General features: G+C 47.0%; 1 protein-coding gene across 3 annotated transcripts in view; it reads left to right on the top strand.

The window, feature by feature from the left end:
• Window positions 1–21935, top strand: part of Golga1 (golgin A1) — a 48565-nt gene extending 26630 nt beyond the window's left edge. For all 3 annotated transcript variants that reach the window (XM_090330624.1, XM_090330625.1, XM_090330623.1), the window contains 11 exons: window positions 3831–3926; window positions 5545–5694; window positions 6630–6725; window positions 13054–13143; window positions 13696–13798; window positions 13879–14003; window positions 14302–14445; window positions 17911–17970; window positions 18427–18597; window positions 19005–19091; window positions 19869–21935. In XM_090330624.1, coding sequence (XP_090186750.1) covers window positions 3831–3926; window positions 5545–5694; window positions 6630–6725; window positions 13054–13143; window positions 13696–13798; window positions 13879–14003; window positions 14302–14445; window positions 17911–17970; window positions 18427–18597; window positions 19005–19091; window positions 19869–19949 — 1203 coding nt within the window. In that variant the 3' untranslated portion in view covers window positions 19950–21935. The remainder of the gene's footprint in view (window positions 1–3830; window positions 3927–5544; window positions 5695–6629; window positions 6726–13053; window positions 13144–13695; window positions 13799–13878; window positions 14004–14301; window positions 14446–17910; window positions 17971–18426; window positions 18598–19004; window positions 19092–19868) is intronic.
• Window positions 21936–22104: the final 169 nt, after the last annotated feature.

Here is a 22104-nt window from a genome sequence, read left to right as displayed (position 1 = left end):
GATTTTTTTTTTTTTTTGCCAGTCCTGGGACATGAACTCTGGGTATTGACCTGAGCACTTCAGCTCAAGGCTTCTGTCCTACCCCTTCTAGTGGTTAATTGAAGATAAGAGTCTCACAGACTTTAGTGCCTGGGCTGGCTTTAAACTGTGATCCTCCTGAATAGTTAGTATTGCAGGCCTGAGCCACCACTCCGGCTGTGATTTATTATTTGCAAATATATTTCTTTCCTTGCTTTGTTTTTATGTTTTTGGTTTTTTTTTGTTTTTTGGGGGTTTTTTTGTTTTGTTTTGTTTTGTTTTTTTGCCAATCCTGGGTGTGAGCTCAGGGCCTGAGCACTGTCTTTAGGCTTTTCTCAAGGCTAGAGCTCTACCACTTGAGCCTCAGCACCACTTCCGGAATTTTTCTATGTATGTGGTACCAAGGAATGGAACCCGGGTCTTCATGCATGCTAGGCAAGCGCTCTACCACTAGGCCAAACTCCCAGCCCTTTGCTCACTTTTTTTAAAATTATAAATATGTAATTCTAATCTGCTTTATTTGCATTGAGGTATAAATGAGATTAGTTATGTTAATAGACTTGCTGATGTTTATCCATTTTATCAGATTCCTAAGATTATAGCTCTATATGTGCAATTTTTTTTTTTTTTTTTTTTTTTTTTGCCAGTCCTGGGCTTGAGCTCAGGGCCTGAGCACTGTCCTTGGATCTTCTCAAGGCTAGAGCTCTACCACTTGAGCCTCAGCCCCCACTTCCGGCTTTTTTTTCTATGTATGTGGTACCGAGGAATCGAACCCGGGTCTTCATGCATGCTAGGCAAGCACTTTAACCACTAGGCCAAACTCCCGGCCCATGTGCTATTTTTTGTAATTAAAAAAAATCTAATCCTAGCTACTTAGGAGGCTAAGGTCTGAGGATCAAGGTTCAAAGCCAGCCTGGCCACAAAAGGACCTGAGACTATTATCTCCAATTAACCTCTAGAAAACAGGAAGTGGGGCTTGGCTCAAGGGTAGGGTGGTAGCCTTGAGCTGAAGAGCTCAGAGACAGTGCCCAGGCCCAGGGATAGGGTGCTAGCCTTGAGCTGAAGAGCTCAGGGATAGCGCTCAGGCCAAGTTCGAGCCTCATGACCCCCCCCCCTCACTATAATCCTAGCTGCTCAGGAGGCTGAGATCTGAGGATTGGGTTCAAAGCTAGCCTAGGCACTAAAGTCCATGAGACTTTAACCACTAGAAATGTGGAAGTGGCAGAAGTGGCGCTGTGGCTGAAGGGGTAGGGCAGTAGCTTTGAGCTGAAGAGCTCAGGGACAATGCCCAGACTCAGAATTCAAGCCCCATAACTGACAAAAAAAAGAAAAGAAAATTAAACTGTTATCTGATATTTTTATTTTTTGAATGATACTGGGTTGAACTCAGAGCCTCCCACTTACTAGGCAGCCACTACCCTAGCCCTGTATCTTATATTTTATTTAGAATATCTACATCTAGCAGCATGAATGAATGGACTTAAAATTTTTATTTATTTATTTATTGTCCATTATAGTGATTGGACAATCCTCAGATCTATCTTCTGAGTAGCTAGAATTACAGGCATGAGTACACCCCAGTCCCATGAAACTTTCATTTTCACTTAACCACCAGAAAAGCTGGAATTAGAGTTGTGGTTCATTGGTAGAAATGCTAGCCTTGAGCAAAAAAACAAAAAAAACCTCAGGGATAGTGCCTAGACCCTCAGTTCAAGCCCCAGGATCAGCAACACACAAAAAAATCAATTAAATAAATAAATGCCCTCAGCAATCTGTAGGATAAAAAGGAATATATATATATATATGTGCTATGTGTGCATAAACATATATACTTTATATAATACTATATATGTATGTATGTACATATGTATACATGAATATAGTCTTTTCCTGGGTATATAGCTCAGTGCTATAACACTTGCCTAGTATCCTGCATGCAGGAAGCCTGGATATCATGTATAGCACTGGAGAGAAATAAAAGGTATCTTGTTCTATGTCACATATTTTCCTTTCTTGTACTTAAGGAGCTTGACATTGTCCTGGGCTTTTCTGTTCAAGGCCAGTGTGCTACCACTTGAGTCAAACTTCATCTCCAGCATTTGGCGATGAATTGACAATAAGTGTCTCATGGATTTTTCTGCCTGGGCTGGCTTTGAACCACAAACTTCAGATCTCAGCCTCCTGAGTAGCTAGGGTTACAGGTGTGAGCCATTGCTCCCTGCATTGCTTACATTTTAATAATAAGGCACCCCCTGGTCTGGCTACTGAGTAAACAAGAGGACTTTAAAAAAATTGGAAAGGCAGCTTTTGTTAGTCCCACTCATTGTGGACCTTGACTCGCTCTTGTGTAGGGCTGTATCTGTCCTACACAATATTTGGTCAATATTTGTTGAAATCCATATTATGAGCAGTGATCCCAATTCTGGGAATCTCTAATTCAAGAAAATGATTCAAGCTGGTCAGAAGTTTTTTGTGATGCCAGGAGTTTTGGCCTAGTGGTAGAGTGCTTGCCTAGCATGCACAAAGTCCAGAGTTGGATTCCTTGATACCACATACGCAGAAAAAAGCCAGAAGTGGTGCTATGACTCAAGTAAGTGGTAGAGCATTAGCCCTGAGAAAGCCCAAGGACAGTGCTCAGGCCCTGAGATCAAGCCCCAGGACTGGCAAAAAAAAAAAGTTTTTTGTGTGTATGGTAACTGCGATATCATTTTACATGAGCTGGTCCCTCATGCCTATAATCCTAGCTATTCAGGAGGCTGAGATCTGAGGATCATGATTCTAAGCCAGACCAGGCAGGAAATTCCTAGAGACTACTCTCCAGTTAATCACAGAAAATGCTGGAAGTGGTGTTGTGGCTCAAGTAGTGGGTGGAGAATTATGCTTGGGGACAGAGCCTAATCTGAGTTCAGGCCCTAGGACCAGCAAAAAAAAAAAGGTGGCAGGTGGGGGAGAGAAACCACCCAAGTGCCAGCACAGTAGGCAGCTGGGTGAAGAAAGTATGAAATCCACTTAAGCAATATTAATCTAAGGTCTATTACATGGAAACAGAGAAGGAAATTTATGAGTAGGGAAAAAGCCCATTTCATATTATTTGACTAAAATTATACACAAAATTATTGAAAGTGTGCTGAAGTACAGAAGAAGAGACATTAGAATAGTAGTGTTTTATAATGATAGGTTTATGGGTGTGTGGGAGCCAGGCGGGGGGTGGGGGGGATGGGGGGGAGGGGTGTGGCCAGTCCTGGGGCTTGGCACTGTCCTTTTGCTCAAGGTTAGCATTCTACCACTTGAGCCACAGCGTCAATAGAATTGGCTTTTTCTGGGCTGGGAGTTTGGCCTAGTGGTTAAAGTGCTTGCCTAGCATGCATGAAGACCCGGGTTCGATTCCTCGCTACCACATACATAGAAAAAAGCTGGAAGTGGTGCTGAGGCTCAAGTGGTAGAGCTCTAGCCTTGAGAAAGTCCAAGGACAGTGCTCAGGCCCTGAGCTCAAGCCCAGGACTGGCAAAAAAAAACAAGAAACAAAAAACAAAGAATTGGCTTTTTCTGTTTATGTGGTACTGAGGAATCAAACCCAGGGCTTTATGCATAGCAGGCAGGCGCTCTACCACTAAGCCACATTTCCAGCCTGTGGGTATATTTTTGCTGTGCATTCTTGTGGAATATACTATTTTACATAAGTTGATTTGTTTGTCTTTGTGCGTGTACAAGGGATTGCAGTCAAGTTCTGGTGTGTTTTAGGTACTTGTTCTACCACTGAGCAGCAACAGCCAACCATCTTGGTATAGATTTTAAAGCTTCTGTTTCCCCAGGTGAAGGAACTGGAGCAGAGCCTGCAGGCCTCAGAAGAGCAGCTCCGGCAGAACAGGGATGTTGTGGCTGTGCAGGAAGCACAGATCCAGGAACTTGTGAGTACTTCCTCTGTACTAGGCCCTAGGCTTTCCCTTTGTACCTCTGAGGATACCATGGATGCATTCCCAACATCTACAGCAGGTTCTGCACCCAACCTCAGTGCAGTTATGTGCTGGATGTGAGTAAGGAGACAGAGCATATCAGAGGCCTGAGGACTGCTAGTGGTGTCTGAGTTTGCTACAGACCTGTACTGTTAGATCCCACCAATATCCAGCCTTTAGGTCATGCCCTGCTGGAAGCAAACTCACCCAGAGATCAGCTTGCAATCAGAGGAGTGGAGAACAGTTCAAAACTATGAAGTGGCCTGGCACCAGTGGCTCACACTTGTAAATCCTAGCTATTCAAGAGGCTGTGATCTAAGGATCACAGTGTTAGGGTCTAGTTCCCCAGTATTAGGGTCCATGATCAAAAGAACGAGTCTGACACAAAAGCGGAGGTTAAACAGAGTTTTATTCCGCGCCTAGCATCGAGAATTATACTGACCGGTCAGGGCCGTCTCTAAGATGTCAGTGAGAGAGCGACCCGCCTAATCTTACAGGCTATTTTTATAGGCCCCAGCCATGTGGTTGGGCTGGCCATATACAGGTGGCCAATGGAATTCACACATGGTTGATTGATGGCTGGGGCAACCACTGACACCTTTCCTGTTTGAACAGACATGTCATCTCGGTGGGCTTCTGGCACACTGCTCTGATGACAAAGGAAAGGGAGGGAATTCCCTGGCAGGCCATCTGAGCTGTTACCAGGGACTTTACAGCCTCTGCCTTAGGTCAAGTCCTCCTTTGTCATGAAGAAGGGAAATGCCTATAGGGAATGGATTTTGGGGATGTCAAGAGGGGGACCCCTTCACATAGTTCCAAGCCAACCTGGGCAGAAATGTCCCCATGAGACTCCTATCTCCAGCTAACCATTCAAAAATCAGAAGTGGCACTATAGCTCAAAGTGGTATAGTAGTAGACTTGAGCAAAAATGCTCATGAATAGCACCTAGGCCCAGAACCCAAATCCCATAACTGAACAAAAAACTCTATGAGGTGGCAAGAGCATAGCCAATTATCCCAGTTCCAAGTAGGCTAATGAGATAGAATCCAGGGAAATAAAAGCAGCCATGGCTGACTTCCTTTTTCCAAAGTACAGACTCTGCTGAGTGCTTTCACTTGTTATTGGACCACTACCAAGTGTACACTGTCACCCCCACTTTATTGAGGGCAAGACAAGCTCAGAGAGTTGGGTAATAACCCATGTGTTCACAGGCACGCAGTAGTGGAACTCAGATCTTCCTTTTTCATGCAGAGCCTTTCTTTTTAGCCGCTGTATTCTTCTGCTATCTGGGGAGAGCCTCAGTTATAGAAGCAAACTGAGAGCTAAAAGAGGCCTGTGTCTGAGGGCTGGCTGGTGGTCAGAGCTGCTGTATACACCTTAACTGTGCAGCAGCAATGAGTTTAGACCAATTTCAGACTGTATCTCCTAGGACAGATCAGGTGCCACAGCAACAGCAGAGTACATAGGGGTCCTCAGCATATCACAGCAGAGGGCTGAGGAAGGAGAGCTGATTCTCATGCTGTTGGACTCCATGTTTTATCCCCTTGCTCACTGACCTCTGATCTTCCTACAGGCTACTGCAAAGCAGGAGAACAGCTTTGTGCAACAACAAGTCCTCACCCTGGAGCAGCAGTATAGAGAACGCACCCATTCACTGGAGGCCCAGCTCACCGCCCTGGAGCAGGTGCGGGCCGCAGACCGGACAGCTGCAGAGCATGGGATGGTAAGTGAAGGGACCACCTTGCCCAGCCCCATCTTAATTTGCCCAGCACTTGACTAGTAGCGCAATGCCTACTAGGGAATGCTAGGGAATCACTTTATACAAGTACCTGTTCAGGAGACTAGATGTGATAAGGCTACTTTTTATAGAAATCTAGAGCACATGAGTTTTCCTTTTCCTTGGGCCTCAAAGCAGTCTTCTAGTGCTTTCTGACCATCCCCCTCCCATTGGCTTCTTCTAGTTCATGATCCCTCTCCCTGCCCCATGGTCATGGGTGCTGTGGCTCAAGTGGTAGAGCGCTAACCTGGAGGAAAGCCCAAGGACAATGTTCATGCCCTGAGTTCAGTCCCCAGGACTGGCAAAAGAATGTGGTACATATATACAATGGAATTCTACATAGCCACCAAACAAGATAAAATAATGGTATTTGCTAGAAAATGGATGGAACTGGAGCAAATCATGTTGAGTGAGATAAGCCAAGACCAAAGGAACAAAAGGCGCATGGTTTCCTTGATATGTGTACATTAGATCCAAACAATACAAGTGCTCAAGTGACTCAGTGCTCAAGTATTCAAGGTCATTGACATGAACGTGGAGATATAAATATAACTACACAGACAAATAAGTCTGTGATGGTGGGATATATATGCTATAGACTTATTGTTATATATAGATCGATATATATCTGTGGCATATAAACTTTCAGCTTAATTTTAATTTTGTTCTTAAATTTATGTGCCAGTGATTACATATAGAGATTCCATTCTTGAATACTTCTTTTTTAAACTTGACATCTGAAATGTGATGTAAAAAAATCAGTGTTAATAAAATCTTTTAATAAAAAAAGAAAGAAAGGGCATTTTAAGGTCAATCTCTTTGATCTGGCAATGACCCAGTAGTTAAGATCTTTTTTAAAAATATGTGTATTCAATTTGCAGAAAGAGCTGGAGCAAGAAAATGCTGCCCTGAAAGAAAGCAAAAATGAGTGTGAACGTTCTTTACAACATCACCAATTTGAACTGAATAAGCTAAAGGTATTTATCTAATAGAATCAGAGCTTCAGAAAATTTGCAACTTTTATATTTTAAAAAACGTATTTAAAGTGGCCAAGTGGAAGTTCTGTACTTCCAGTTGGCTAGAGGAACTAGCACTTGATGAGTATTTCTCTTAGCCATCTTCTGGAAAACCTCACTTTATCAAGTCCTCTAAGGAATCCACGTGTAAAATGGTGTTCACTGGCAATACCATTTGGGTTGTGAGTGCAAGTAGTTTGTCTAGGTGCCACACCTACTTAGAAGCAGTGCTAGTCTGGTATGTCTTCCCATCACAAAGCCCTTCTCTGTGTCCTGATCAATAGCTGTTTGAACACTCCTCTGGCTTGCTTATTTTCAGTAGGATGAGTAAAACAAGGCTATAAGAAGGTGTGAAGACTTGTATAAGGGACCTGTGCAGAAGTAAATAATCTACTGGGTTTTTACCCTTATCCTGCTATGCAAAATACTTTAATCATAGCCTCCCTATGGCATTCTCTGGACAGAACTGCATAGTCACTTTCTTCTTTTTTTTTTTTTTGGTGGATCATGGGGCTTGAATTTGGGCCTGGGTGCTTTTCCTGAGCTCTTCAGCTCAAAGCTACCACCCTATTCCAGGGCCTGGACATTGTCCCTGAGGTCTTCAGCTCAAGGCTACCACCCTACCCTTGAGCCAATCCTCACTTCCCATTTTATAGAGGTTAACTGGAGATAAGAGTCTCAGGTCTTTTTGTGTCCGGGCTTGCTTTGAACCTTGATCCTCAGATCTCAGCCTCCTAAGTAGCTAGGCTTACAGATGTGAACCACCGCGCCCAGCTGCATAGCTACTTTCTTATCAGCTTCCAGGCTCCCTAGCCCCTCACAACACCTCTGAGGATGAGTCATTGAGTATTTTCTCAGCTTGGTCCTGACACCATAATTTGCAAATCTTTTACACAGATGTTCCCTGAGAACAGTCATAGCTCAGTGCCTATGTGTCATAAGCTTTTAGTAAGTTAGCCTTTGCTTAGACAAAGGTCTGGGGTGGGGGAAAGTTTTTATGATTCCATAGAGCCACTGTGGCAATTAAGTGCATAGAGTACCATTCTCAGGTGACTGATAGTCTTTTTGCAAGCCAAATCCAAGCAGAGGTTCAGGATAGATGTATACATTAGAAAACTGTCAGATAAGACCAAGAAGCATGTTGTGATCTAAAGATAGTCACTAAAAATGTAATTTAAAAGGCTGGGCGCAGTGGCTCACTCCTGTAATCCTAGCTACTCAGGAGACTAAGATCTGAGGATAGAAGTTCAAAGCCACCCTGGGCACTAAAGTCTGTGAGACTCTTATTTCCAGTTAACCACTAGAAAACCAGAAGTGGTGCTGTGGGTCCCGGGGTAAGACTGTAGCCTTAAGCTGAAGAGCTCAGGGACAGCGCCCAGGCCCAGAGTCCATGCCCCATAACCAACACACACATACATAAAGTACTAAAAAAAGGAATATATAGCCGAGTGCTAGTAGCTCATACTTAGGAGGCTGAGATCTGAGGATCATGGTTCAAAGCCAGTCTGGGCACACAAGTCAATGAAACTCTTATCTCCAGCTAACTACCAGAAAACTACAAATGGCGCTGTGGCTTAAAATGGTAGAGTGCTAGCCTTGAGCAGAGTAGAAAAGCTCAGGGACAGCACATAAGCCCTGAGTTGCAGTCCCATGACTGACCAAGAAAAAATAAAATAGAATACATAAAGATTTACAGGAGGGGCTAGAAGCATGGCCTAGTGGTAGAGTGCTCACCTAGCATACATGAAGCCCTGGGTTTGATTCCTTGGTACCACATAAACAGAAAAAGCTGAGAGTGGTGCTGTGGCTCAAGTATCATGAGCAAAAAGGGTCCCAGGACAGTGCCCAGGCTCTGAGTTCAAGCCCCAGACTGGCAAAAAAAAAAAAAAAAAACAAAAAAAAGGCTTACAGGAACCTGGCACACTCAAGATGCTGATATCTGAGGATCACAGTTTGAAGCCAGCCCAGGCAGAAAAGTCTCTGCGAGTCTCTATTATCCACTTAACTATACAAAAACCAGAAGTGGCACTATGGCTCTAAGTGGCAAAAGTGCTACCCTTGAGCAAAAGAGCTTAGGAACAGTGCCTAGACCCTGAATTCAAACCCCAAGACCAACAATAACAACAAAAAGACAACCTCATCATCCAGCCCCATGACCACCACCAACAACAAAAAGAAATGTAAGCAACTTTATACAATGAACTCTTGAAAGTTATGTAAGGTCAAATATGATGCTGGCATTGGTGGTTTTACATCAGTAATTCTTGCTACTTAGGATACTGAAATGTGAGGATCACAGTTCAAAACCAGTCCATGCAGGAAAGTCCATGAGACTCTTACCTCCAATTAATGACCAAAATGCCAGAAGTGGAGCTGTATGCCTCAAGCAGTAGAGGACTAGCCTTGAGCTAAAAAGCTTAGGGTCAGCAGCCTGGACCTGTGTTCAGCCCCAGAACTGGCACCCAAAAAAAAAAAAAACCCAAAGGAGGAAGTGACAAATATAAGAGCACAAATTAATGAAACAAAATAGAAGTGAGAGTCTCTCTATTAAGAACATGAGAGAGGGGCCGGGAGTTTGGCCTAGTGGTTAAAGTGCTTGCCTAGCATGCATGAAGACCCGGGTTCGATTCCTCGGTACGACATACAGAAAAAAGCCGGAAGTGGTGCTCAGGCTCAAGTGGTAGAGCTCTAGCCTTGAGAAAGTCCAAGGACAGTGCTCAGGCCCTGAGCTCAAGCCCAGGACTGGCAAAAAAAAAAAAAAAGAACATGAGAGACAAGCATGAGTAGCTCATACCTGCAATTCTAGCTACTCAGGAGGCTGAGAATCTGAAGAAAAGGTTTGAAACCAGCCCAGGCATGAAAGTCTGTGAGATTCTAATCTCCAATGAACCACCAGAAAACCAGAAATGGCACTGTGGCTCAAAGTGGTAGAATGCTAGCCTTGAGCAAAAGAGCTCAGGGACAGCATCCAGCCCCATGACCAACAACAACAGCAAAAAGAAATGTAAGCAACTTTATACCATCAAATATTTTGAAAATTATGTGAGGTCAAGTATGATGCAGTCTTCCATATTCAGGAAGGTGAGGCAGAGGAATGAAGAGTTCAAAGTCAGGCTGGGCTAAACATAGTGAGACCCCATCTCACTATGCTAAATGCTAACTTGTAGAAGGATATAACTTGTCAACCTGTGTAATGGGCTGAGCAATGGCCCCCAATTATACTCACTCACTTTTTATGGCAAAGGAACTCCACAGATGGGATTAAAGTTCTTGAGATGAGGGTTCATGCTAGATTATCTTGGTGGACCCTAAATAATGACAAAATCTTTATAAGATTAAGGCAGAGACAGGTTTTCCACAGAAGGCACAAATGAAAGCACTGCTCCCTTGCAAGATGGAGAATGATTTGGACCACAGACTGACATCCAAGTGTTGCTGAAGCCCAGAGGAGCTCCATTCAGGCTTCTGGCCTCCACTGCTGGAACGGGATTAACTCCCATTGTGTCAAGCCAGCAAGCTCATAGCAACTTGTTACAGTAGCTAAAGAAAATGAATACACAGACACTGGGAGAAATGGAAAGTAACCTACAGTGTGTCCTGAATGCCCAGTTAGGAGACAGAAGCCATGCCAGTTGTAGGGGTAAGGAGATGCATTCTAATGAACTTTTAAACTAATGATGACAGCTTCAGGATGGCACAGCCAGGCCTCCATTTTCCTATCACTACCTCCTAAGTACTTGGAGGCATGCACAACCATACCTAGCCTCCAGAGTTTCACTTTTTGCAGTTACCTTCCTCTATGGTGAGTATATTACCTATTTCATATTCTGCAAGAATAACCATTGGACTGAGTACCAGTAGCTCACGCCTGTAAACCTAGCTACTCAGGAGGCTAAGGTCATAGTTTGAAGCCAATCTGGGCAGAAAAGTCCCTGTGAGACTCATTCCATTTAACCTCTCAAAAACCAGAAGTGGCTTCGTGGCTCAAAGCCAAAGAACTCAGGGACAGCACTCAGGCCCCAAGTTAAAGCTCATGTCCAGCCAAAAAACAAAACAAGGGCCAAGAGCATGGTCTAGCGGTAGAGTGCTTTCCTAGCATACACGATGCCCTGGATTTGATTCCTTCAGACCACATCCACAGAAAAAGCTGGAAGTGGTGATGTTGGTCAAGTAGTAGAGCTCTAGCCTTGAGAAAGCCCAAAGATGGTCCTCAGGCCCTGAGTTCAAGCCCCAGGACTGGCAAAAAATAAAATAAAAAAGATAGCATGAAGGTGGCAGCTACAGGAGCAGCTTGCAGCCCTCAGATAATATGAAGTCATCGACTTGCCCTGAGACCTCTGAGCAGATACTGTGCAGCTAGTGCTGGTTGTGTTATCGGTGGCACCACAGCAAATGTTAGGCAAACTTAAGCATGCTACAACTGCTGTTCTAGGAGGAAATCACTGCCACCTGAGGAAGCAGGCTGCCGGATGCAGCAAAAGTGTTTAGCCTCTTCCCTCCTAACCTCCGTGGGCCTCCCCTGTTGGCAGAAATGTGGGTAGAGCCAGCTGGACCAACAGAAATGTAGTTTACAGAATCCCAACCCAGCAACTTGGAACAAAAGCTAGAAGGATGGCCACAGGCTAAGAGATAATAACTCAAAAACCTGGCACATGTAGGCAAACTATATGTGTGGCTACCTTGTGAATATTTGGGGAATTTTTTGGATTATTTAGGGTTTCATACTGTTTTGGCAAATAGTTCTCTGAATGCTTCCAGTCCTTTGATATTATTTGGCTTGTTTTATTTTTTTATTATTATTTTTTAAATTGTATTTTATTGTCAGGATAATGTATAGAGGGTTTACAGTTACATTCATCAGATAATGGGTAGATTTCTTTTCAAATCTTGATACCCTTTCTCATGTTTTTGTTTGGCTTGTTTTATTACCCATCCTGTAGTCTTACCTTGGCAAATATTTCATTGTACTTGAAAAGAATATACTCTCCAGGCATGGTTACATGCCTGTAATGCCAGCAGCTCAGGTGGCAGTGATCGAGAGAATGGCATTTTGAGGCCAGCCCATGAAAAAATCTAGTGAAACCCTTATTAACCAATGAAGTAGGGTATTGTGGTATGCATCTCTGGTCCCAGCTTCACTGGAGGCATAGAGTAGAGGATGGTCATCCCAGGGTAGCAAAAACATAAAAACCCTACCTTAAAAAAATAGCTAAAGCAGCTGGGTGATGTGGCTCAATCCTAGCTATTCAGGAGGCTGAGATCTGAGGATCTTGGTTCAAACCCTGCCAGGGCCAAAAGATGATGAGACTCTTAACCTCCAATTAATCTCTAGAGAATGGGAAGTGGGGCTGTAGCTCAGGGATAAGGCAGTAGCCTTGACCTAAAGGGCTCAGGGACAGCGCCCAGGCCCAGAGTTCAAGCCCCATGACCCGCTAAATAAATATTTATTTCAGGGGATGGCTGAAGTGGTAGAATGCTTGCCTAGAGAGCTCCCATCCCTGAATTCAAGCCTCAGTCCTGTCAAAACTATTCCAACCCTAGCTGGGCACGGTGGCTTACACCTGTAATCCTAGATACTCAGGCTGAGATCTAAGGATTGCAGTTCAAAGGCAGCCTGGGCACTAAAGACTGTGAGATACATTTTTGTGGGGGGAAGGGAGGGTGGTCATGGGGCTTGAACTTGACCTGGGCGATGTCCCTGAGCTCTTCAGCTCAAGGCTACCACCAAACCCTTGAGCCAAGCCCCATTTCCCATTTTCTAGAGGTTAACTGGAGATAAGAGTCTCAGATTCGTTTTGTGCCTGGGCTGGCTTTGAACCTTGATCCCCAGCTCTCAGCCTCCTGAGTAGCTAGGATTATAGGCGTGAGCCACTGGTACCAGCAAGACTATGAGATTCTTATCTCCAGGAACAGCACCTAGGCCCAGAGTCTAAGCCCCACTACTGACAAAAACAAACAAACAACACCTATTCAAACCCCAGTACCTAACTACTCAGGAAGCTGAGGATCTAGGGATGGAAGTTTAAAGCCAGCCCAGGCATACATTCAAAGCAACCATTATTTCTAGTTTACTAGAAAAAGCCAAGATTGGAAGCATGGCTCGAATGGTAGAACACCAATTATGAGCCAAAAAGCTGAGAGAATGAGGTCAGTTCAAGTGCCTAGTACTGGCCAGAAAGAAAATGAGGGGAAAGGTGGAGAGGAGAGGGAAGGAAGGAAGGAAGGAAGGAAAGAAGGAAGGAATCATGGCCCAACTTTGCAGCTCATTCTCCTGTTTTCTGAATTGTAGGAAGAATGGAGCCAAAGAGAGATTGTGAGTGTGGCCATGGCTCAAGCCCTAGAGGAGGTGCGGAAACAGAGGGAAGAGTTCCAGCAACAGGTGGGCATCTGTGCAAACCAAAGCCCCGAGGCCCTGCTGCAGTCCTGGGTGGTGCAGCACCCATCCAGCACTGGGTAGCTGGGGGTCTGGGTTCACAGTGAGCTGTGCAATGGCCTGTGGTCTCTAGGACACCGGGAGAAAAACACCCAGGACACCTGTTCCTGATGTCAGGAGGCAAGGAGTCACTGCCCACTGGCTCACAGCTTATGTGAGGGTGGTATAGCCTTAACCAGGAAAAGTAGAGAGAGCCAGCCTGGCTTGGCTGGGTCATGAGTTCTTGACCAATCTGAGCCTCAGAGTCACTCTGAAAATGTTCACATTGAAGACGCTTGGGAAAGGAAGTTCACAGCCACAGCCTATTGTTGGCACTGTCTGGTTAGCCTGCTGTGAGCCAGAGGATGGTAAGAGCTATGTGCCTCACATGGGGCCTGCAGGGGGAGCAGATGTGTGAGCTTGTAGGAGAGGTCCCTGCGGGCTGTGGAGGAGGGGGCAGCACCACGGGGCGAGGGGTTACCCAGGGAAAGGCCATCTCACACCGAGCTTCCCTCTAAGGCTGCTGAGCTGAGTGCCACCTTAGATGAGAAGGAGCGGGGTCTGCAGGAGAAGGCCGACGCGCTTCTCCAGAGGGAGCAGGAGGTGCACCAGCTGCAGATAGGTGAGCTATGCCTAGCCAGCTGCCCAAGACAGGCCCGCGTGAGGCCTCTGGCTCATTCCCCACACCCCTCACCCCTGAAGGCCATGACGCTGCCCTGTGCCAGCTGCGCCAGCTGCAGTGTGAGCTGGAGGTGCTAAGGAGCTCCAAGACCCAGGAGGCTGCCACACAAGAAGACCCACGGCATCTGCACGGCCAGGAGCTGCTCGTAAGTCATCTGTGTGCTACAGTGGACGAGGGGCGCTCGCTCTTGGCTCTCGATCTTGCTGTCCCGTTTGCTCTCACTGTGAGGTCAGGTGTCTGACAAGGCCCAAGGCCTGTGCCCCAGCACACTGGTACTCTGTGTCTACTCGATGTATTGGATGAGATGTTCTCATGAGTAATTTACCTGCTGCCTCATCGGGCCACACCTGTTGGGACCATGCATCTCCTCTCCTGTCACCCGCCCATGGTGGAGCTCCCATGCTGACCATCCCAGCCCTCAACTTGCTGCCACTACCCTGTAGGTCACCTCAAAGGCCATGCATGACCCCCCGTACCAGCTTCCAGCCGCAGAAGGAACACCAAATGGCGAGGTTGGGGCCATGGATCTAGGGCAGCTGCAGAAGGAAAAGCAAGACTTGGAACAGCAACTTATAGAGAAAAATAAGGTGAGGATGTCCTTTGGCTGGCTGTCTGTCTATCTGTCTGTCTATGTCCAGCCCTTGGACATGAAAGAATCCACTCGTCTAAGAGGGTTATGCCGTACCCAGCCCCCTGGGAATTTTACCTTGGGCTTTGTCCTACCGTTCCTTCTCAGCTCACTCTTGTGCCTTCCTCCCCTGGCCCCTGGCCAAGATCAGAGCCTGAATAGCGGCCTGCCCCGCATTCCTGCTTCGCTGCTGTCCCTGGCCAGTCATCTGGACATGGCCTCACTGAGCCTGGCCCCAAGGGGTGTTGGCAGTGTTTAGGGAGTAGATAAATGTCATTATTCCACTCCCCCCTCCCTCCCATCCTGCCTGCCTCTGCTCCTGTGAGACCAGTTCATTCATTCATTCTGGCTCTTAATGAGTCTGTGTACCTAGTGTGTTGGCTTGGTATCAGTCTGTTATCACTTCAGCTGAAATACTGTCCCATCCCAAGTTCTCAGTGCTGGGGATAGGGGCACATATTTAACAAAGGCTCGGAGCCTCTGCTCCCACCGCTGTATGCCAGGGCTGTTTAAGGTGGTCTCAGACTATCCTCCCTTTTCATGCCACCCTGCTTTGCTTGTGTTACTCAATACATTTTTACTAAAGTTGAAAAAAAAAAAGGCATTCATCTCCCCACCCTGCCCCCATTTAATTGCTTACTGTAAAATGTAAAATACCACAGTAAAGTATGCAAAATAGATGTGTGGCTCAATCAATTAACATCAAGCAAACACAGGTGCCAAATCACTACTGTCACATTAGCCCCACCCCTCAGGCCTCTCCCATTTCCTCGCTAGGAACCTGGCACTGGGATAGGCTGTCCTGAAGTTCTCTCAGCTTTCACTACCCTAGTGTGTAATCACAAGTGCTACCGTTGAGTTTTGCCCACTGGTAACGTCGAGTGTGTCTTGCAGGACCTGCTATATGCTGTACCTCTGTCCCCACTCACCGTAGGTTATCAGCACAGATACTAGCTTGTGTTCTGGTTTCCAGGGTCTTGCTCACTTTCAACTCTCCAGTCTTTCTTTCTCCTCTATCATGGCTTCCACCAAGCCTGAGGCTGCTGTCCCCAGCTGCTCAGGGCCCCGGAGGGCGCTCTCACTCAGCCTCATTTGGCCTATGCTCTCCACCTCGGCCTCTGCTCTCCACCGGAATTCCTGTCCCCTGGTTGTGCTGCCCTCTGCCAGCCTGTGTCACCGCCATCCACTGCTCTACCTCCTTGACAATCCAGTCCGGCCAGCTGTGCTCCCCCTCCCACATCCACTCCAGGTCAGCCGTGGTGTGCACGCATCCCACTCTTCAGACAGTCATTTCTGTCCCGTGCACACCGGCCTCTCCCCTCTGCTCTCTGTTGGCTTCCTGCCCCTCCGCAGAGATGACATCTTGTCAGGCTGTCGGTGACACCCACATCACAAGTCCAAAACTTATTTCCTCTCTTAAGAGGCCTGTGCAGCGCCTGGCTGGCTTCTGCCTCTGCAGCAGCCCCGGGCTCCTCTCCTGTCCTCATAGGGGCTGTGTCCACTGTGTGCTCCACTGCACAGCCCCCATTTGGCTGCTTCCCTCCTGTGATCTCGCACGCTCCTGGCTCCGGCACCTGGGAAGACCTCTGGAACTCCCCTGCCGCCATTTCTGTTGCTGTCTGTCCCACCAACCAGTGCGGCACCTGGGCATCCTCAGCTCCCCACCTGATGCAAATCCCTTGCCTTCCTGAAGCCTTGTGCACTAGGTTGGCACTTCTGTCACCTCCCGGGCTGCAGGCTCTCCTCCCAAGGTTGTCCTTGCATGGCCACCGCCTCTGTCTCAGCCTGATGACGTCCTGTCAGTGCAGACCACAGTCTTCGCAGTGGCTTTCCAGGAGAGATATGGCTCCTTGTTCCCCTTCCCTCCCCCAACCCCCCTCCACTCAGCCACACCCACCTTGCCAAGCTCCCTCTCACCTCAGCCTCTGCCTGTGAGGTCTCACTTCCTGTGTGGTGTTGTTGAGGCCTCTTCTGCCACCCTTGCCAGCCTCACTATCTGAGTGCCCTAGCTTCCGTGCTGCTCTCTGTGTATCTGAAGGCAGAAAACTTGTCTTTTTTTTTTTACTCACCTTCTCCATCCCTCTGATAGTGTCTGTACAATTATTGGATGCATTAGTGAAGAAGTAAAAGATCAAGTAGCGTAAGACAAAAGAGCAAATGTGCTTTTTGGAGGAATGTCCAGCCTCACTGTCACCCGAGAGTCCAAATTAAAACCACACAGTGCCATTTTATGCACACGTTATGGGTGTGTGGAGGTGAATTTAAACACTTCCCAAGAAAGCATGGGGACCCTTTAGTTGCTTTCTATAGTTACCTCCTGGGAGAAACCAGGAGGCACCATCATGAGCAAACAGCTCCTTTTCTTCTTTCAAGATGGAAGCCACTGCAGTGTTGCTCACCATGCACAAGGCCCTGCTCTCACCCAACACCACAGAAAATATAGATAGAAACTCATCCTCACAGACCTAGCACGTCCCCTCGAGTTGGATGGCAGAACACAGGCTAAGTAAAAAGAGGTGTTCAGAAGTCTAACCTATCCATGCAAAAGCAGAGACACGGAGTAGAGGTGAAAATCCTCATTTACTGTTACGCTTGTGAAGCTTCGTATACTTTTTCCTTTTTGCCAAAACAGGTTTGGCTTGGCTACTATTTGAGCCATGCTCCAGCCCATCTTTGAAGATGGACCTTTCTGCCTGAACTGGCCTCAAACCAAGATCCTCTAGGTCTCAGCCTCCTGAATAACTAGAATTACAGGCATGAGCCACCTACACCTCGCTCTACTTTTTTTTTTAAATTTGCTTTCATTAGTTATACAAGGAGGTTTGTATTATTTTCCACAAGTTTACTACGCATCCTAGTCTACCAGCCCTTCTTATTCTCCCAAGGAGACATTTTAATTTATTTATTGCCAGTCCCGGTGCTTGAGCTCAGGGCCTAAGCACTGTCTTTGGGCTTTCTCAAGGCTAGGCGCTCTACCACATGAGCCACAGCACTACTTAAGGCTTTCTCTATATATGTGGTACCAAGGAAGTGAACCCAGGTCTTCATACATGCTAGACAAGCAAGCACTCTACTACCAGCCCAAACTACCTGCCCAAGACATTTCCCTAGGTCTCTTCCTTGGGCCTCCTAACACTCAAATAGAACTCCAAAGGACAGAAAGGGACAGTGCTGCCTAGACCCTACCCCGAGGAACCAGACCAAGGGCCCGCAGGGATGGGTGGCAGCACCGCCAGAGCAGTGTCCTACAGAGGGAGCCTCGGGCGGAGAGGAGCAGTGTGGGAAAGAAGACTCTGGAAGTGGGCACGTGCATGGGACCGCGAGCACAGGCCACTCAGCTGCCGGCACCAGTGCTCAGGGAGCTCAGTGGCTCTCTGAATGGGGGTGTGCCTCTAATGACGCCTCTGGGTTGGGTTTGTCTCAGACCCTCAGGCAGATGCAGCAGAGGATGCTGGAACTCAAGAAGACTCTGCAGAGGGAGCTGGTGAGTCCCCACACCTAGTGTCTCCCTGTGCCTCAGCCCCAGTCCTCCCCATCCTCCCCGGCCTTCTGTGCCTCCTGGGCCTCTTGCCTTGTACTTCCCTAGGTCGGGTGTGGGTCTGCGCCTTCTCTGGGCTTGTGTCCTCACCTGCAGGCCCTGCTGACTTTGACATCAGTGCAGTGGTGCTGGTGAGCATGCATGGCATGGGCATGTGTGGCAGGTGCTGGCCTGACCAGGAGGAGTGCTGCATCTCTGCTCCAGCTGCAGACATCCTGGCATGGATAAGGAGAGGTGACCTCTCCTCTCAGCTGCCAGCCTGACCTGGAGATGTTGAGCCTTTCTTGTACTCAGGCCTTCACCCCCACGCCCAGTGAAGAGGAGAAAGAGGGACAGCAGTGACAGCCTTGGACATGTTGATTTTAGACCCATTCATGGTAGCCCTTTCCATTGATTTTTCAGAAAATCAGACCTGACAGTGAGCTTTTTGAAGTCCGGGAGAAGCCAGGCCCGGAGATGCCAACCATGGCCCCTTCCGTCACAAATAACGCTGACCTGACCTATGCCCGAGAGATCAACTTTGAGTACCTTAAACATGTGGTCCTGAAATTCATGTCCTGTCGGGAATCTGAGGTAAAGGGCATTCAAGCTGCCTCTGGGTATTGTTTGCAGCCCTCTAGAGCCACCCCCCTCTTTCCCCCCCCCCAGCCCTTCTCCCCTTCCCTCCCCTCCCCTCCCCTCCCTTCCCCTCCCCTGCCACTTCTCCCCTCAGCAAGCAGACCCAGAGACCATGGAGGGAGATAAGTCCTAGCTCAGGTGCTGAGGCCAGAATCCAGGGCCCCAAACCCACCATTGCTGCCCCCGGCTGAAGAGCAGGGAGCCGCTGAGATATCCTTGGCCCGTCAGTGTCCAAGGGAAAAATGAGGAGAGGCGAGGGAGGGTACCCACCACCTGTCCTTGCTAAGGCAAATGGGAAATGCTGACATTTAGCCCCACCCCACCCTCTGCAGTTCCTTGTAGCAAATCTTACTTCGTTTCAGGCTTTTCATCTAATAAAAGCTGTGTCTGTGTTACTGAACTTTTCACAAGAGGAAGAGAACATGCTCAAAGAAACTCTGGAATATAAGGTGGGTTCCCTGGTGTCTAGTGCCTTCTGCTAAACCACAAGGTCAGGCCTCCAGATACTGGCAACCAGCGCCAGCCACATCTGCATTAACAATTCAGTTGCTTTGGAATAGCGAACTTGATTGACAGTTTGAAGGGTATCCTTGTGCTCACATGTCTGCCCTGTATTTGCCAAAAGGCTTCTGTTGTTATTGATTCCCCATCTCAACAGCCCCTGGAATAGTCTAGTACCTAGGTATTTTTTAAATTGCATTTATTTCTGTGATAAAGGTGTAACTCAGTGGTAGAGAACTTCCCTAGCATGCGTAAGGTACTGATTCAATCCCCGGTACTGCCAAAAAACTACAGAATTTCAAAATTATCTATATATACCTTTGTATCGTATGTATTAGAGCCAGGTTCTGGTGGCTCATGCCTGTAATCATAGCCACTCAAGAAGTTGAGATGTGAAGGTCGTGGCTCGAAGGCAGTCCAGGTATGAAAGTCTGAGACTCATATCTGCAGTTAGCCATCAAAAAAGCCTGAAGTGATTAGCGCTTGAGCAAAAAAGCTGAGGGACAGCACCCAGGCAAGTTTAAGCCCGAAGACCAATACCAAAAACGAGCCACCCAGTTGCTCTCATCAACTTAGTTCCTTTCATTTCTTTCATTAATCTAACCTAGGTTCCTTCACCCTCCACACTGGGTTCCTGGGGTCCTCGTCATTGTCCTGCTCTCAGCCAGTCAGGATGCCTAGGCTGCTCTGCTTCCTCTGCTCATCCCTCTCCCTTTCCTATGCAGATGTCCTGGTTTGGGTCCAAACCAGCTCCCAAAGGCAGCATCCGGCCATCTATCTCCAACCCTCGGACACCGTGGTCCTAGGAGGAATCACCCACCCGAGGATGCGGCTCCATAGGTTGACACTTTTTCTGTGAAAAGAACACTAACACACCAGTCTGGGTGGCTTTTTAATCACTGTATCTGCAGTATTTTGTACAAGGCCCCAAACACTGTTTACAAGACTTAAAGGCCTCCCTGCAGGCTGATAGGAACCTCAGGAGGAAGCTGATCCTATGACATCTGGTCCCCAAGTGGAAGGTCCAGGCACTACCCAGGTTTCCAGTGCTGCTAACACCCCAGCTGTGGCCAGCAGCTGTCTGCACCTCAGTCCGCTAACCTTTTAACATTAGCACTTAAACCTGAATCAGGCAGCCTGTCAGGCAACACGTGATGGATCATGTAGAGGTGATGTGAGCCTGGAGGTGAAGACAGCCTTTGAAGAAATCAACTCAGTGGACATGGTGGCACATGCCCAGCGCTCAGGAGGCTAAGGCAGGATTCTAAGTTCTAAGCCAGCCTGTGTTAATGTAGTGACTCTCAAAAAAGGAAGAAAGCGAGAGTCTCCTTACATTAGCATGGTGGGGTTCAGATGAGTTAGAAGCTTTTTACTCCTTCTCAAGAAAACATCATTGCCCAAACCAAGATCTTGAGATATGTACATGTTTGGAGTACCTGGGACCAGGGTGTTTTCATGAAGAATCTGCAGCTTCTGATGGCATCTTCATTTTACATAAGAAAACTAGCGACAAAAAGATCCTACAAATAGCACCAAATACACTCAATTGCCTTTTAAATGAATGTACTTGTCTTGACAGGTTGCTGGTAAACCATTTTAAACTATTTTTATAACTAAAATTCTTCACTATTATAAACATGTCTTCTGTATTATAAAATCCATGTAATTGGTTCTTAAAGAAAAATCAGAGCATCAAGAGGAAAATATCCCCACATTCCCGTGTCACGTTGCTAGCCTTGTGTGGCATCTGCTGTCACAGCAGTGGTGGGATTCTACTTGCTTTCCTCTTAATTCTGAGCAAATGCTAATCACTCTTATGAACAACCTGCTGCCATCCATGGAAGCAGCATGTCTGTTCCCCAGTCTGCCTTGTGCGGAGCCACTCTTCCCTCACCCCTCTTCCCCCAGAATTTAAGATGACACTACATCCATATCCAGCCTCAGCCGGCTGCATACTTGATAGCACAACATGCCTCTGGCCAGAGTGATAAAACACCTGTGTTCCTTATTATACTTGTTCTGAATCTAAAGGGAAACATCTTGATGTACATTTTGATGAAACTTCCACTAGTAAATAAAAAACTGAAGCTCCTAAATTTATCATCAGCTAACTATGTAAGTTGTTTTTCAATTGTGAAACAAGGCCTATACACACATGTAAAATACATCCCAGAGAAACTCAAGTTGCCTACATTTCCAGCAAGTACCAAGCCAGGACAGCATCGCCTTCACCCACATCTCAGGCTCTGCCTATTACCTACCTCCACCGTGGCTCCTTGCACAAGTCTGTCCCTCTAAAATCCCACTTCTCATTTAGTGGGAAAACAAAGTGGGAGTCCCGTTGTCCTGACTTTGAGGAGGCAGCTTCTGAACCAAGCAGGAGCTCCTCCTTTTACACTTACCTTGAGGACTGGCTAGTCTGTGGCTAGCCAGCAGGAGCTCTTGCACTATGGAAGCCTGTCCCACACCAGTGGCTTCTCCTGTTGGGACAGCGAAGTCTGATGGGACCTGTTGGGTAGTCACTCACTTAGGGACACTCCTCTGGCTAGGCTCTCCTGCATGTTGAATTTCCTTCAGCTTTAAGAGGAAGAGTGGAATAAATATTCCGAGTGATTGAATGCACTTTTTCTTGTATAAAGTTTCCTGGGATAGTATATATAACCCTTGGATATATATAACCATTGGATCTTGATATCACTCAATGTTGTAAATACAGACTGTATTATCTAAAAACTGCTGTACAAAATTCATTTGTGGTGCAATACACTTTTTGATTAAAGCTGTTCAATCCAGATGCAACTAGAGTGGGTTTTACTTGATCTGCTTTGGTACCCGGGGCCAGCACCTGAGGCCTGTTGAATCTGTGCTCAACACAGTGGCTACAGATGATCATTTCCCAGCCGCTGCCTGGTTCTGGTGAGTTCAGGAAAGGAAACCTGTCTGCAGCCCAGCAGAGCCAGG

This window comes from Megascapheus bottae, chromosome 3, assembly GCF_031878675.1.
Source record: "Megascapheus bottae isolate mThoBot1 chromosome 3, mThoBot2.hap1, whole genome shotgun sequence".
Classification (NCBI taxonomy): domain Eukaryota; kingdom Metazoa; phylum Chordata; class Mammalia; order Rodentia; family Geomyidae; genus Megascapheus; species Megascapheus bottae.
The sequence above is the reverse complement of the archived record's forward strand: the minus strand, read 5'-3'. Positions and strand labels throughout refer to the sequence as shown.